The sequence below is a fragment of the Sturnus vulgaris genome, chromosome 8 (genome assembly GCF_052056855.1).
Source record: "Sturnus vulgaris isolate bStuVul1 chromosome 8, bStuVul1.hap1, whole genome shotgun sequence".
NCBI lineage: Eukaryota > Metazoa > Chordata > Aves > Passeriformes > Sturnidae > Sturnus > Sturnus vulgaris.
Window position 1 is genome coordinate 1,448,395 of NC_142250.1, and position 13,311 is coordinate 1,461,705.

General features: G+C 38.5%; 1 protein-coding gene across 4 annotated transcripts in view; it reads right to left on the reverse strand.

Moving 5' to 3' along the window:
• The window catches only part of PBLD (phenazine biosynthesis like protein domain containing), a 102,831-nt gene that overhangs the window by 77,862 nt on the left and 11,658 nt on the right, over positions 1–13,311 (reverse strand). For 3 of the 4 annotated variants that reach the window (XM_014883336.2, XM_088168662.1, XM_088168663.1), the window contains exon 9: positions 12,475–13,111. The exons of the other annotated variant lie outside the window; for it this stretch is intronic. In XM_014883336.2, coding sequence (XP_014738822.1) covers positions 12,999–13,111 — 113 coding nt within the window. In that variant the 3' untranslated portion in view covers positions 12,475–12,998. Of the gene's footprint in view, positions 1–12,474; positions 13,112–13,311 lie in introns of those variants that run through there. 4 annotated transcript variants of the gene reach the window in all.

The following is a 13,311-nucleotide window of genomic DNA, read 5'->3' on the forward strand; positions in this document are numbered from 1 at the left end:
GTACATCAACCATTTCTCAAAAAATTCCCTTTTACATTTTTTTTCTTCATAAAATAATCTCAAGTCAGAAAAACACCAGAAAGAAGTTCTGTGTCTACCCAGGAGCCCAAATTTCAATCTTTGATTCTCCAACTATGCAGGTACTAATTTAGTGCTACTCCGTGATCCTTGCAGCATTATTCCCGAGTCACATTTTAATTATAAAACAGTATCATTAACCAAAATAGTTTGTTTCCCTCAGAGAAAAACAAGACACAGACAAGAATGCTATTTCAGTCATAAACCAGATTATTTTAGCAGCTTCAAGTCACCACCAATATTAGGAAAATAAAGGAGATTTTCAATCCACAGTTTCAGGATTTGTGACTACATACATAAACCCATTGAAAACTGTCTGCTAGGTATCCAAGTTAAAAATTCAGATGCAATTAATGCAGCACCCACTAAGAGATGAATGCATTCCACCTGTACTACTATGGAAAACACAATCTAATTACTTTTACTGGGGATTGACTGGGGCCAGATACTAAATTTAAATTGAAAATGAAAGCAGTATTTCTGTTTAAAGTCTAATTGCTCCCTACTTTCTCTACCTGTATTTTATAAAAACACACACAAGCAACACAACAGAACAAGAATCTTACCTGTCCATTCTAGCCAGAACTATTTCCTCTCAGGTAGATCCTTTCTAAAAGCCTCAAGACTCCCCACACTGTCGTTTCCAGTGAGCAAAGCACAAAGACTGGCATGCTGTATGCTGCCTAATGAAGAGCAGGTGGATAACTACCAAAATATCACCATCCTTAAGGGCCCAATTTCCTGTAACATTTGACTCAGCTCACAAGACAGCCTAGAAATCCATGGTGTGCAGAATCATTTCTTTTCCTGCCTCGGTTATCTGCATTGTTTTCCCTGTCACAGGTATAAAATGATCCAAAATCAACCATGCACAGGAGAATGTTGTATCCTGAAGGGACACTCAGTAACTAATACAGGCAATGGAATAACAATCTACAGCTGCAGGAGGAGTTTGCAGTCATTTCACCTGGGGCTTTCCCACCCTGCTACTGGACACCCTTTCCTATGAAGTGCTTTTAACAGTTCACTTTCCTCTTCAGTCTCTCTGGGCTGAGCTCTTCTTTCTAGCAGCTCAAGTAACTGCTCCAATCGCACTTAAGGCTCTCCCTGCCATGCTGCCCTCCAGTTAGCACTTCTCAATTCAGCCATTTCCCTTCTGTCCCACGTTATCCTGCTCTCCTCCCCCAGGTGAGGCTCAAAAAGCAGAGCCTTTCCTGGTGATCCTGCACAGAACAGCCTTTCAATGGAACTCTGAAAGCATGCTTTTACAGCAGGAGGTCAGAAACCTCTTAAAAAAAACAAAAAGGAGAAAGGACTCCTTTTACCTGTTACTAGAGGAACGTATCTTGAACATTTAAGTGTTTCTCACCTACATTATATATCTTTGTATACACACACAACACATCATGAAAGAAATCCCCGTGTAGAACGATACTGCAACCCAGTGCACTGCTAGAGGAGCAAAAAAGCTCTGAAGTATTACAAAGCTAGTGAATTTTCCAAGTATATACATTTCATGTGCTTAAAAATACTGTCAAGGTCAACTGCACCTGCTCAGCGATTTGCAAAAGCTGTCCTGATGTTTTTCACAAGGGACCCTACAGACACAACACACCAGGGCACTGCCACAATGTCCACTGCTCCAGCAGGACCGTGCAAGGAAGCTTGGCTGCTGCAGAACTGCAGCTGTGGGAGCTTTGTTCCACAGCTGAACCAGCCAGTCTGGGTGAAACGCTGCCTCTCTGATCATCTTTCAGCATTAACTTGATCAGCACTGTCTCCAGTACCACCGGGCAATACAAATTTTAAAATATTTAAAAATACTTGTTAAGCATTACATTGGCATTCTGACACAGGCAAGAGCAGAACCCATTTATTTAAGAGGTAATTCCATTTCTTTAAGCCCCTTCTATTTTCCTACATACTCAGTTTCAATGAGACAAGATTCTTCCAGAGAAGACCTTCCATTAATTACTATATAGCTTGATACTTAATAAAAGCACTATGCATGCTCTGCACCATGAGACAAATAAGGGAAGGAATCTACTTTATCCTCCTGATTCCAGACAGGAATTACTATTTTTATGATCTCTGATTTATGTTTTCCTAACCCATTCTATAAAACCTCTAACAGAGTAATGAGCAGCACAGGTCATAAATTATTATCTTTTTATAGATCAGATACCTCAGGATTGATGGTCAGGACATACCTCATCAACTGATCTGACCACATTTCCTCACAGCAGCAGCAGGAATTATAAACTCAGGACTCTTTGTTCAGCAGAGAGGGAGCAGTTCTCCAGAGATTATTTACCTCTCAGTGCTGAGGATTTTACCTTAGTTCTTCTCTCTTGTGGCCCCTCCCCTTTTTCTAACTTTTTCAGGTGTCTCTCATCCAATTATCACCCTGCCCATTCCTCACACCTCACAGTCACCTCTGTAAAATACAAGGGGATCTCTGAACTTGCAGGGATGGGAATTTCTGTTTAACTCCTGCTCTCCAAATATACTTGGTTGGTCCTTTTAGCCTCAAACCAGAGATTTTTGTTCCAAGCAGATTCTGCAGAGTTGGCACCAGCCAAAGCCCAACTATTTAAGAACCTGCTTGTACAAACTAGGATTTAGAACTTGTTTTGTGCACTTGTTTTTAGAACTTTCTAAGTGTAGCTAAATTTAATGAAGGTGTTGACACAGAAGCAACACCACTGCTACAAATGAAACAAAACCAAAAATCCCAAGTTTGCTGCAAAGAATGGATGAACCAAAATATTTTAAGAGGAAATCAGCTGTGCTTAACCAACAGACATGGTGAGACAGCCTCAAGCAGAGGGTATGATTTGTTATTATATTTAACCTGCTGACAGGCCAGCCTTTTGCTGGATCAGCTGGTGGTTTGGCTTTCCTGTCCCTAGGAGCTGCTTCCTCCCAAACACCAGCACAGGCAGCAACACAGCAGTCATAGATTGAGTCAGTTCCCCACACCAACCTTGTGAAAAACCAATCTTTCTTACCCTGTGCTAAATTACTCTTAAATTACCTATTTGCTAGGACAAGAAACACATTAACATTATTGCAATCACTGCTAAAAAAGCCCCTCAATTTCATTTGCTCTACATTGGAAAAAAACCCCAAGACCATTCACGAGTTAGCCTTTAATTTTTTTTCCTTTGGAATTGAGTAGAAAACCTAAAAAAAGTTCTAAAAATAGAAACTGAATTGGTAACTATGCTGAGAGCATGGAAATTCATCATGGAACAAAACGACTTCCCTAGAAGACTCCCCCCAGCTATGGAAACTTATCAAATATCAAGGTGGGAAAACACAACCCCTTTTTATTTTCTAATAAACTTTTTCCTCTTAATATGTGGGGATTGCATTCCTGATACCCAGGAGAACTAAACCTGTTCATACAGTATCTACCTACTTTAGTATTGGCAATGGACAGACTTAAGCACAGCCTATGGAAGAGAGAGGTGTTACAGGAGTGCAGCTTTCTGTTTATTCTTCAGGGGACAAAAAAGAGCAGAGAAAGGGAGATATAAAAGGTGTGTCATGGTATCAAGGAGAGCAGTGTAAAAATGTGCTCTCACTGAGTTTCCCAAATACCTCATCAGAAAAAAAGCTTATTTACAATCAAGCAAACAAAAAAACTGCTTGCACACGCAGATTTTGGTCAAACAGGGAGTTTGGTGTACTTCAAAAGTAGGGGGAAAATTGCAGCACTTTACTACTTAATTACATCTTATTTGATTAAAACTTTTCTGCATAATTTGTAACTGTGAAAAGAATCCATTCCCTGAGTAAAAGCACCATTTTTCTCCCCAGGCATGAACAGCTAGTCCATGTCACCTCTAGAGAGGTTTTTTTCCCTCACATGCCAACTGTCCATGGGACAGGACCAATGACAGCCACTGTGAACACCAAGAACACTGATTTTCTCAATTCTTTCATACAGTGACAATTCACTGTCTGTTGTCTATTCTCTATCAAGAGGCATAAAAACCTCAGGCTGAAGCTGACATCTTCCCTGCACCTGTTGCCACAAAACCCAAGGAGACTTGGAAATGAGTGCTGCAATCCAATCATGGGACACTCTGACTTGGGTCGTTTCTGTACCATAAAGACTTTGCAACCTGCTTCACTGCAACTCCAGAAATAATGAACGTGCAGAACAATACAAGGCAGTTTAAGGATGAAAATGAGTGTTGAAATTATTGAAAACAGAAATACTTCTTGGCAAGCAGACAAGAAGCCAGAGAATGATCCCCTTTTTGAGAAGCAGAAAAGCACACAAGGAAGAAGCTCTGTGTGGGATAAAATATAGTATCTAATGCCATCAACCTGAGTATATTTAATATTCAGCCCTAATTAATCTCACAGAATTGAATGGCAGTCTCAATATTAGACACCAGCACCTGGAATTTTGGGGAAAAGAGAAAAGTGATGAAAGTCACTGGGGAAGAACAAGGGCCACAAGATGAGATCTAAGCAGAGATACAGGCAGGAATGGAAAGTGACAATAATAAAACATGGGAAGGTATCAAGTGGCAGGAACACACAGACCCTAAGATTAGGAACTTTGTTTTATTTCTTCTCAAGGCTTCTGACTGATTGTTGTAACGTGGAGAAGAGAATGTAATGCACCTTGGAAATGAATTACAGTTATACAGCTGGCTCCTAGCCAATTAGGAAGAGGACTCTCAAAACTCCTCATCTCCCAAAAACATAATAAATGCTACAGTTAATGTTGCTTGCTCAGAACAAAATCATGTATAGATTGTGCCATAGTTTATTGACTAATAAAAACACAAGAAGGAACAACGGAGACAGTGATGCCAAAGGATGCTGTGAGCTTTTTTATAAAATCATTTTTCACTTTACAAGGAGTTATTTTCTCGTGTAAAGAGGCATAAAATTACTACCCAGTGCCCTGCTTCTCATTGATTTCCACTTGGCACAGTTTGCCAGATGCTGTTTGGTCTGAGTGTTGCCTTGACCTCCACTGGTGACGCTGGCCCCTTTCTGCTTTGTGGTGCAGTATTTTCCCAGCAGGGAGGTCCCACCCCTCTAATAGTTCAGTTGCAACTTTTGCTAAAGGCTCAGAGGTTACCCATATGCTGTAGTGGAGGGGCCAGCCTGGCTGGAATTAACTCAGGAGTGGCGTCCAGCTTTGTGGCTGGAGCTGGCCCAGAGGAGATTATAAATGCCCCAAAACTAATTAAATATTTTGTCTCCTGCTGGTAAACAAAAGCGAATGAGGGCAAAAATACGAAATGCCTGATTTAACTAGGATCTCTAAGTAGCTTGACAAGAGCAACCCTGAAATCAGTGATGCATGATTTAAAAGCCCCTAATGGGTCAAAGCTGTTACACAAATGAGACTTTTGTCGATTATCCTTCACTTTATATATTTGCAGAACTGTTACATCAATGTACTTCCTATCAGCTTTCAGAGCACTTCACATGAGCACTTCTGGGGTAAGAGCCACGCAGTCCCAATATTTATTTGGAAGCTTCCTTAACTTTCACTTTTGCACTGAAGAAATACACAAAGTAAATATAACCACCAAGGAAATAGTTACAAATAAGAAGTGACAGCATTTTCAGTAACGTTTTCAAGGATCTGAACTGCCAAGTGTTGCTTCATAAAATTGAGAGAGAATAATCCTCTTAGTTAATAACAGATCCAGTAAAATTTTTTCAATTCAATTTTCTGAGCTAAGTGCCTTCTTTTAGACACTTCTATGTAAATATATATATAAAATACATATAGAATATATATAATCAGTGAAATTATTTAAATGCAGAATAATATATATTTCATCAGTTAAATTATTTAAATGCTTTTGATATGTATAATTCAGATTTCATGTATTCAGTTGCATAAATCAAAAATCCACTCTCATGGCATTTGAAATATTGTATGTCCATATGGCTGTAGTATATATTAAAATACACTGCTGCAGACTCAGTTTATTTTCTTTGAGAAATATGTCACAATTGTCACATAAATATTCCATGACAACGTTTTAGAGGGTTAAGGGATGAAAAGCCTCCCAAAAATCCCATTATGAAAGAAAATGAGAATTCTAATTTGATGTTGTGTATACTAATTTCCCATTCATGCTTAACTTCACGTTTTCCTGTAATCCTTCTGCAGCTAATGGGACTAATCCAGTATCCAAAGGTAAAAACAGCCATAAGGTTTGGTTGTGCAGGACCCCAGTGCATAATGCTGTGAACTAGAAAGTGACTTGTAATGAAAGCAGAGTGTTCACCTCATCTGGGAGGATGCATGTCCAATCTTTCTATTTTCCATAAGCCCACTCTACTTGCTTTGTTTAAAAAACCTTTAAAGTAAGGTTATCTTTATCTGCTGAAATTTGAAACAAACCCAAAAATGGCAAGGATCAAGTATGTGAGTAAAAGAAAAGGAAAACTTAAGATGAACTGGTATATATATAAATAAATATACATACACACACATATAAAATAAATAAAATATACATATACATCTCATTTCATTTTTATTATACTTTACCATTGGATGTAACTGTTATGCAAATTAGGTAATCCTCAATCAGTTTAAGCAAAGGTTTATACTAAGGGCTGATGTTGCACTCACTGCTTCCCAAATGAAAGAGGGAACTCTGGCAGCTCCCTTGGCCTGGACCCTGCCCAGACACCGAGTGCCCACCCTCATATTCCACATCTGCTCTTTTGTCTGGACAGACAGCACGACGCCACGGAGGTTTCCCCACCAAAAGAAAAGCAATTCTAAAAGATGAAGATGTTCTAGTGAGGCACATGGGACCATTTGATGTTGGGGATTTCCAGCTCCCCCCAGTGTCACATTTGGGAGCTCTAACGGATTGGATGTGACGGCTGTACTCTAAAAGCCACCAGGAAAGGCAGTTGTGAGGAAAGAAACATTTCATGTCGTGCCTGCTAAGAGATAATGCTGCCTCAGGATGCACAAAGGACAACGTTTGCCACCCACTACAACAGAATAAAGTGATAAGCCATGGCTAGGAGAGCAAAAATCTCACTGCACTCCAGGTACACAGCAAAAAGACTGAACATTTGATATCAAAAAGCTTGGTGTTTGTTGTTTTCTCTCATGAAGCTAATTGTCTCTTTTAATTCCTTATTATTTCAGGATTTCAAGAGTCTTGAAAGTCAGCATTCGTAAGAAGTCATAAGAATTCTTAGAGAATTCTGTAAGATTTCAGTGGAATTTCTTCTGAATTCTACAAACTCGAGGATGGGAAAGTCAATTATTATCTTAGTGGAACTTAATTATTATCACAGTGTCAATTTCAAATGAAGAGTTCTAATAATTTTTTATAGAAATATTTTCAGCCACTGCTGTTACACAAGTTTCCTTCTTTCCATACAAAATAAATTACACAATCATTCTTATTTAATTGCATACATCATCATGATTTATGTTAGCAACTACTTAATTCCAGCAACGACTTTAATTCCTGCAAAAAATGCAGGAAGGCAGCTCTATTTCTGTTGCAGCTGGCCTTATTCACATATAATTGAGAAGCAAAAAGAGATGTATTACTTTTTTTTCCCTTACAATTTAGAAAAAAAAGTCTGGGCACAGTAATAATTATACTTGTGTAATTCAGACTCACTGAAAAATGTGCCTCTGATAGAAGTGCAATTGGTTTGAAGAATTAGGGATGCTTTTAAAGTCAAACACCAGGAATACTTTTGAGGAATATGGGTGATAAAACAGGAACGTGTATGCATGACTGGACAGGGAGCACGGGCTTGTCTCTGCTTTTTTCAGCAAGGGTTAATGTTAATATTTTCTCCCCTAAGGCAAAAAGGTCCCAATACATTGCACAAGGCATTTACACGGGCTCAGTTGGAAGAAGCATATAAGAAAATTTCTCCTAGTTAAGAAAAGCCTGGAATAATCAGTGTCAGGTCTCACTAAAAGAACAAGATGCCTAAAAACAAATGAACACAGAACTTAGGATACCTCGTGCTTTTCTGTGGCTGGCAGGAAAGGCTAACAGAAGCAATGAATTCATATTGCAATGTTCTAAGGATCAAGATCCCACTTTCTTTTTGTCCATCTCAAAATCCTAGGGCATAGCACACCTTAATCCACACTCCCAATCAGGCAGGAATGCAGCAAAGACTTCACCTCCTACACTACAATTCCCTTTGCAGCTCTCCCTGGAACTGGCTGTACCATTCTTCAGTCGGTGCTAATGCTTGATCAGACAATCAAATCCTTTGTTAAGAACTTCCAACACGAAACAGAAATGCCAATTAACTGGAATTCTGTCTGGAACTAATTTAATACAAAGGTGTCTTCTAGTACCTTGGGATGTGGTGTGTCCTGCTCTGGAGAGAATCAATCGGTGTGAGATTGATGAAGGGGTGGTGAGGTCAGGTTTGCAGATACAGAACCATCTGCAGAGTCTCCTGGGTTGGTACCTGCAGCACAGTAATTTACAGGAGCAGGTGTTTCCTTTTAATCTACATTTTTTTTCTGCTGAAACTGTAACTTTATTGAAAGGTGCCTGCAGTTTGTTATTAAGAGGGTGCTTTGTTCATTTTTGCTATTAACTAACTGCTGAAAGGTTTTTGAAAGTTTTAATGCCCATAATCCTCAAAAATACAGTTAAGAGGCTGTGATGTTAAATATGGAAGTCAATCAGATACATCTTCAGAAAGCTGCTACACATAAACATAATAAAGCCCAAAAGTCTGTTCTTAAAACAGAATTATATTGTTAAAGAATGAGCCATTTCTTCCTGAATAGGGGTGACTGAAATTATCCTCGTTGTTAAGATTATAATTTGATTTTATTTACAGCTATGGAGAAAGGAAGCTTTCTGAAACAGAAAAAAAAAATCAAGAATTCCATCTGGAATTTCCCACCTGAGTTGAGCTTGGCAGGATGGGCACTGGTCAGTTCTCTTTGGTTTGGCTCCAAAGCACAGCAAAAAGTCAGTAAAGAATATATTTGAGTTCAAACTCAGGTTCCTGGCTTTGCTGCACCTCACACCCTGCTCCAGCTCTGCTAAAATCTATTTCTACTAAAATCTACTATAATCATGATCTCTTCTCTGGCCTAGCATCTCCCAGGCTGACTCCCCACACCATCCAAAGTGTCTTTGCAAGGTTTCAATGGTGCTCACACTGCAGTCTCCACACAGCCATTAAACCTCCAGCTCCTTAAAACTTCTGCCTCTCCTCAATTCTACAAATGCCCTGCAGAATTTCCCTTGGGTTTGCCTTATGTATTTTATTTACCTGTAACTCTTACCAGGACAAAAATGACATAGAGGAAAGTAGATTCCTGATTTGGGTGTATCACCAAAAAAGATCAGAACACTGCAATGTGAATAAAACTTGGGCTTACATGAATCACAGCATTAAAACCCAAGGAATATCCTTTGCCAATCAGTGAGGCAAAACCCAAGTCAAAGTGCACCTCTCACTGAAGAAACCAATAGAGTCAGAAATGTTTATTTGTTCATATTCTGCTTTAGACATTAAATCTAAATGTCTTAGTCTAAAATTGACTGCCTAGGAAAAAAAATCCATATACACTATCAACTATCTGGTCATATCCTGGGTTTTGATCTTTCACTTCCCTATTCTTTGGAAATTTTTATTTATGCTTTGCAATAAAGTTCAGGGAATAAAAGGACAGTGACTCAGCAATTGACAAAAATCCCTTGCTCTGTGTTTTTGTTTAAGTCTCTTAATTAATTTCAAGATAGATTTACTCCTTGGGGAAAAAAATAGATGTGAGAATAAAATGTGCTTAATTGGCAGATTTTTCAGTTTTTAATTGAACTAATTTAATTTTTACCTGACCAAGCATCGCCCTTTATTTTAATTTAGGGTTTGGATTTTTTTTTTTAACTTCTGGGAAGGTTCCCTCTGTTCCCAGCGTGTTTCCCTGTCACTCTGATGAATACTGAGACAAAGAAATCTTTCCTTTCCCAGAAATTACTGCCTCATCTGTTGCTAATTTCCCTTCCCATCCCTTATGGAACACATGGCTCCTTTCTATGACCTCTTGCTGTGTGCACGTTCATGAAGTCTTTAATTTCTTCTTCTTGCAAAATTTTTCAAATCTAATAACAACTTTTAATGTATGTTTTCTGTCTATCCTCACCTAAATAACACAAAAGAAATGCAAAGTATTTTCATGACTCCTTTAAGCAACCCTTTTAAATGGCTTACTGAATACAAGAATGACTTCCCATTTTATTTACATCCTTTTTAGCTCTGCATTCATGTCCATAGCAATAAAATTCTATGATTTCTGTTGCTCATTGTTGTTTCTTGTTTCTTGTGCCTCCTTCCTCACGGCTCTGTGCTTTCCTCCTGGCCCCTCCATGAGCTGTGCCTCTGCACAGGAACATGCCAAAGCAGCAAAATAAGCAAATGGGCATTTAAATGTTCATGTCTGGGCTGCTGGATCTAGCCAGGGATTTACTCCAGCCCTACAGTGGCCTGAAGCTTGTGTTGGAAACTCTCACAATAAATAACACTCAAGTGCACAGGAATTTTTGGAATTGTATTTCCCTTCATTCAGTAATTTGCTCTTGGTTCAACACAGCTCTATGCCACAAGTCTTCATGAAGAGAGCAGCACAAAACAGTTCTGCAAATCCTCTGCACCACAAACACTGAACAAATCCTTTACAAAAAGATGTGAAACAAGGCCACACAAATTCCAAATAATCTTACTTTAAGTTTGCACAAACTGTTTTTTTGTATTGGAGGACAGAATTTGTCACAACTACTAATTTCCTTCACTGTTAACTGAAAATGTGCAATAAATTATAATAAGTCTTAGTGAATAATCAGGATCACCAGGTCAGCTACACAATATTTCATGAGAATAAAGTTGCTCCTCAGAAAATAAGTGCTCCTTTTCTTGCCACTCTCAGCAGCATTACTTGCTTTGCATATGGTTGCATGTTTAATTAGCAATCTTTCTGTAAGTGTCTGCAATTAGACAATGATGATTAATAAAATAACTCCTTTAAAGCTCCATTTAGGCAGCAGAACTGCACAATCAGGTATAATTAATTCATCATTAATAAATCATGGCTGATTAACTAATATGTTGATTACAAACACATTACTGCATAGCTGCCCACCTGAGCTCTGGTGATTTTTCTATCTTGAAAAGAAACAGAGACAAAGTAGTAGTAAACTATTTTAAAAAATGCTTAAAGCAGCAAAGATATTAGTTTGGTCAGGAAATTTAGGTACAAGTCTGTTTAAAATGTATGGGCCTTGCTCATTATTAGTCCTCTTGAGTAAAAGAAAAGAATTGTAGTGTCTATTTGTTAAATGTGGATGGCTGAACAATAAATGGTTCTTTAGCTCATTTATACTCCTAAGGAAGGTGGTTTTTTTTTTTCCACAAGCATCTCTGATTAGTGGCCAGAGTCAGTCTTGGCCTAAGCCAGCAGGAAAAATTCAATGCAGCAGCACAAGTGTGCAGCCCTGCTGCTCCACAAGGTCCAAGTCCCCTGGCAGACAGGGGACAATCCGAGCTGGGGAGGGGAGGCAGGGCTAAAGCTGCCTCCACAGCTGTGATTTGCACCTGACTCCATGTTTATAAATCATTCTGCAACTCCACCAACTTCAGCAAGAATGAATACAGGAGAAGAAGGTGCATTTCCATTTGGAGATTCCTTTTGCTTGCCACCTAGCCCCCAAGCTGAGTAGTGCATTTAAATCACATTTTTGGTATGTTCTTTGTAGCTGAAGATAGAATTTTCTATTTAAATTAAGATTCTCACACTGTTACTTATCCAGCTACTTGGACTTAAGTAAGATGTAAGTAACAAGTTCTGATAAAATTCAAAAAAATGGAAAAAAGGGAACTTGGCACAACTAAGTTCCTCATGATTTATAATGGGATGACATCCAGCTGTTCCCATAGCATTAGAATATTTTGAATTTTGAATCTTTTTAATTCAAAACACATCACCCTGAAATATTGCAAAGAACTAAAGCAAAGCTTAGGACAGAGGTCACTTGAAAGGGAAAACAATTTCAGCTAGAGTACCTGAAAGTTCCATATTCCTAATAAATCCAGTGAGAGACCACCTCATGGTGACAAAATCTGAAGCATTATACTTCATTAAGATTATGGAAGAAACTTTCATTCTAGGACAAAATCTTCAGGTTTTGAAAAATAAGTGACATTGCTGTAACCAATCGAGTTTCCTTTCAGATCTTAATCACCTTTATGTGTATCACAAGGTCAATCTGTTAAATCTTTCTTCTAAACCTTTAATTAAAAGTATTGACTAAGCAGCAGTGCTATAATCAAAGGCAATACTATCTGACTTTGAAAAATTCTGTTCATAAAAGAGAACCACAAGGCACATTTCTAAACCATTTGTATTTTTTCATAGTTTAATTCAAGTAAGTTAATGAACACGGCTGTCATTTCAATATGTAGCTGAAAAAGTATCTTTTTTTTTTTAATGAATTCAGATTTCATGAAAAATTATCTCTATAGGAAAAGTTTGACTATCAAACAGATGCTTACAGTTTAATCCAGGAAGCACTAAGGGCTTTTAGCATGGAGTTTGGAAATAAAGAGAAGAATAATTTAAAAGCAGAAAAACCAGATAGCTGGACTTCAACATTTTCACAGGTCAGTACACATTGGAAGTGGCAAGATGGAAGGGAAGAACACCAAGGATCCTGAAGATCAGAAGTGAGTACTTTCAAACAATTTTTAAAAACGGGCAATTAGTAATCAAAGACTTTTGAGGCTAGTAGTAATTCACTGCCTAGAGCTGAGATAAAATCAGCATAATCACAGGAACATAAAGGTGAGTGAAGATAAAATCAGCATAATCAGAAGAACATAAAGGTGAGTGATTAGTGAGAGAGGGAGCTCTTTCACAAAGTCAGGTTTCCTTTTAACACAACAGCAGATTGCCCAGCAATGTCAACTCTTCCGTCACTTCGAACAGAAATCTTCAACTCTCCTCCACGGCGGGAACATTGAAAAGCTAAACAGAAACAAGAACCCGCAGTTAAAAACCAGTGAGCATCACTGATTGTTTAGAAATCCATGGAAGCTCAGGGAAAGGAGGCTTCTGGCTGCAGAAAGCAAGCAGCACCAGGGCAAACAGTGCCTGAGGGACACCCTGGATGCACTGACTTTATGGATGAAGGTCAGCTGAGGGTTATTCCCAACTAGACTTTGCCC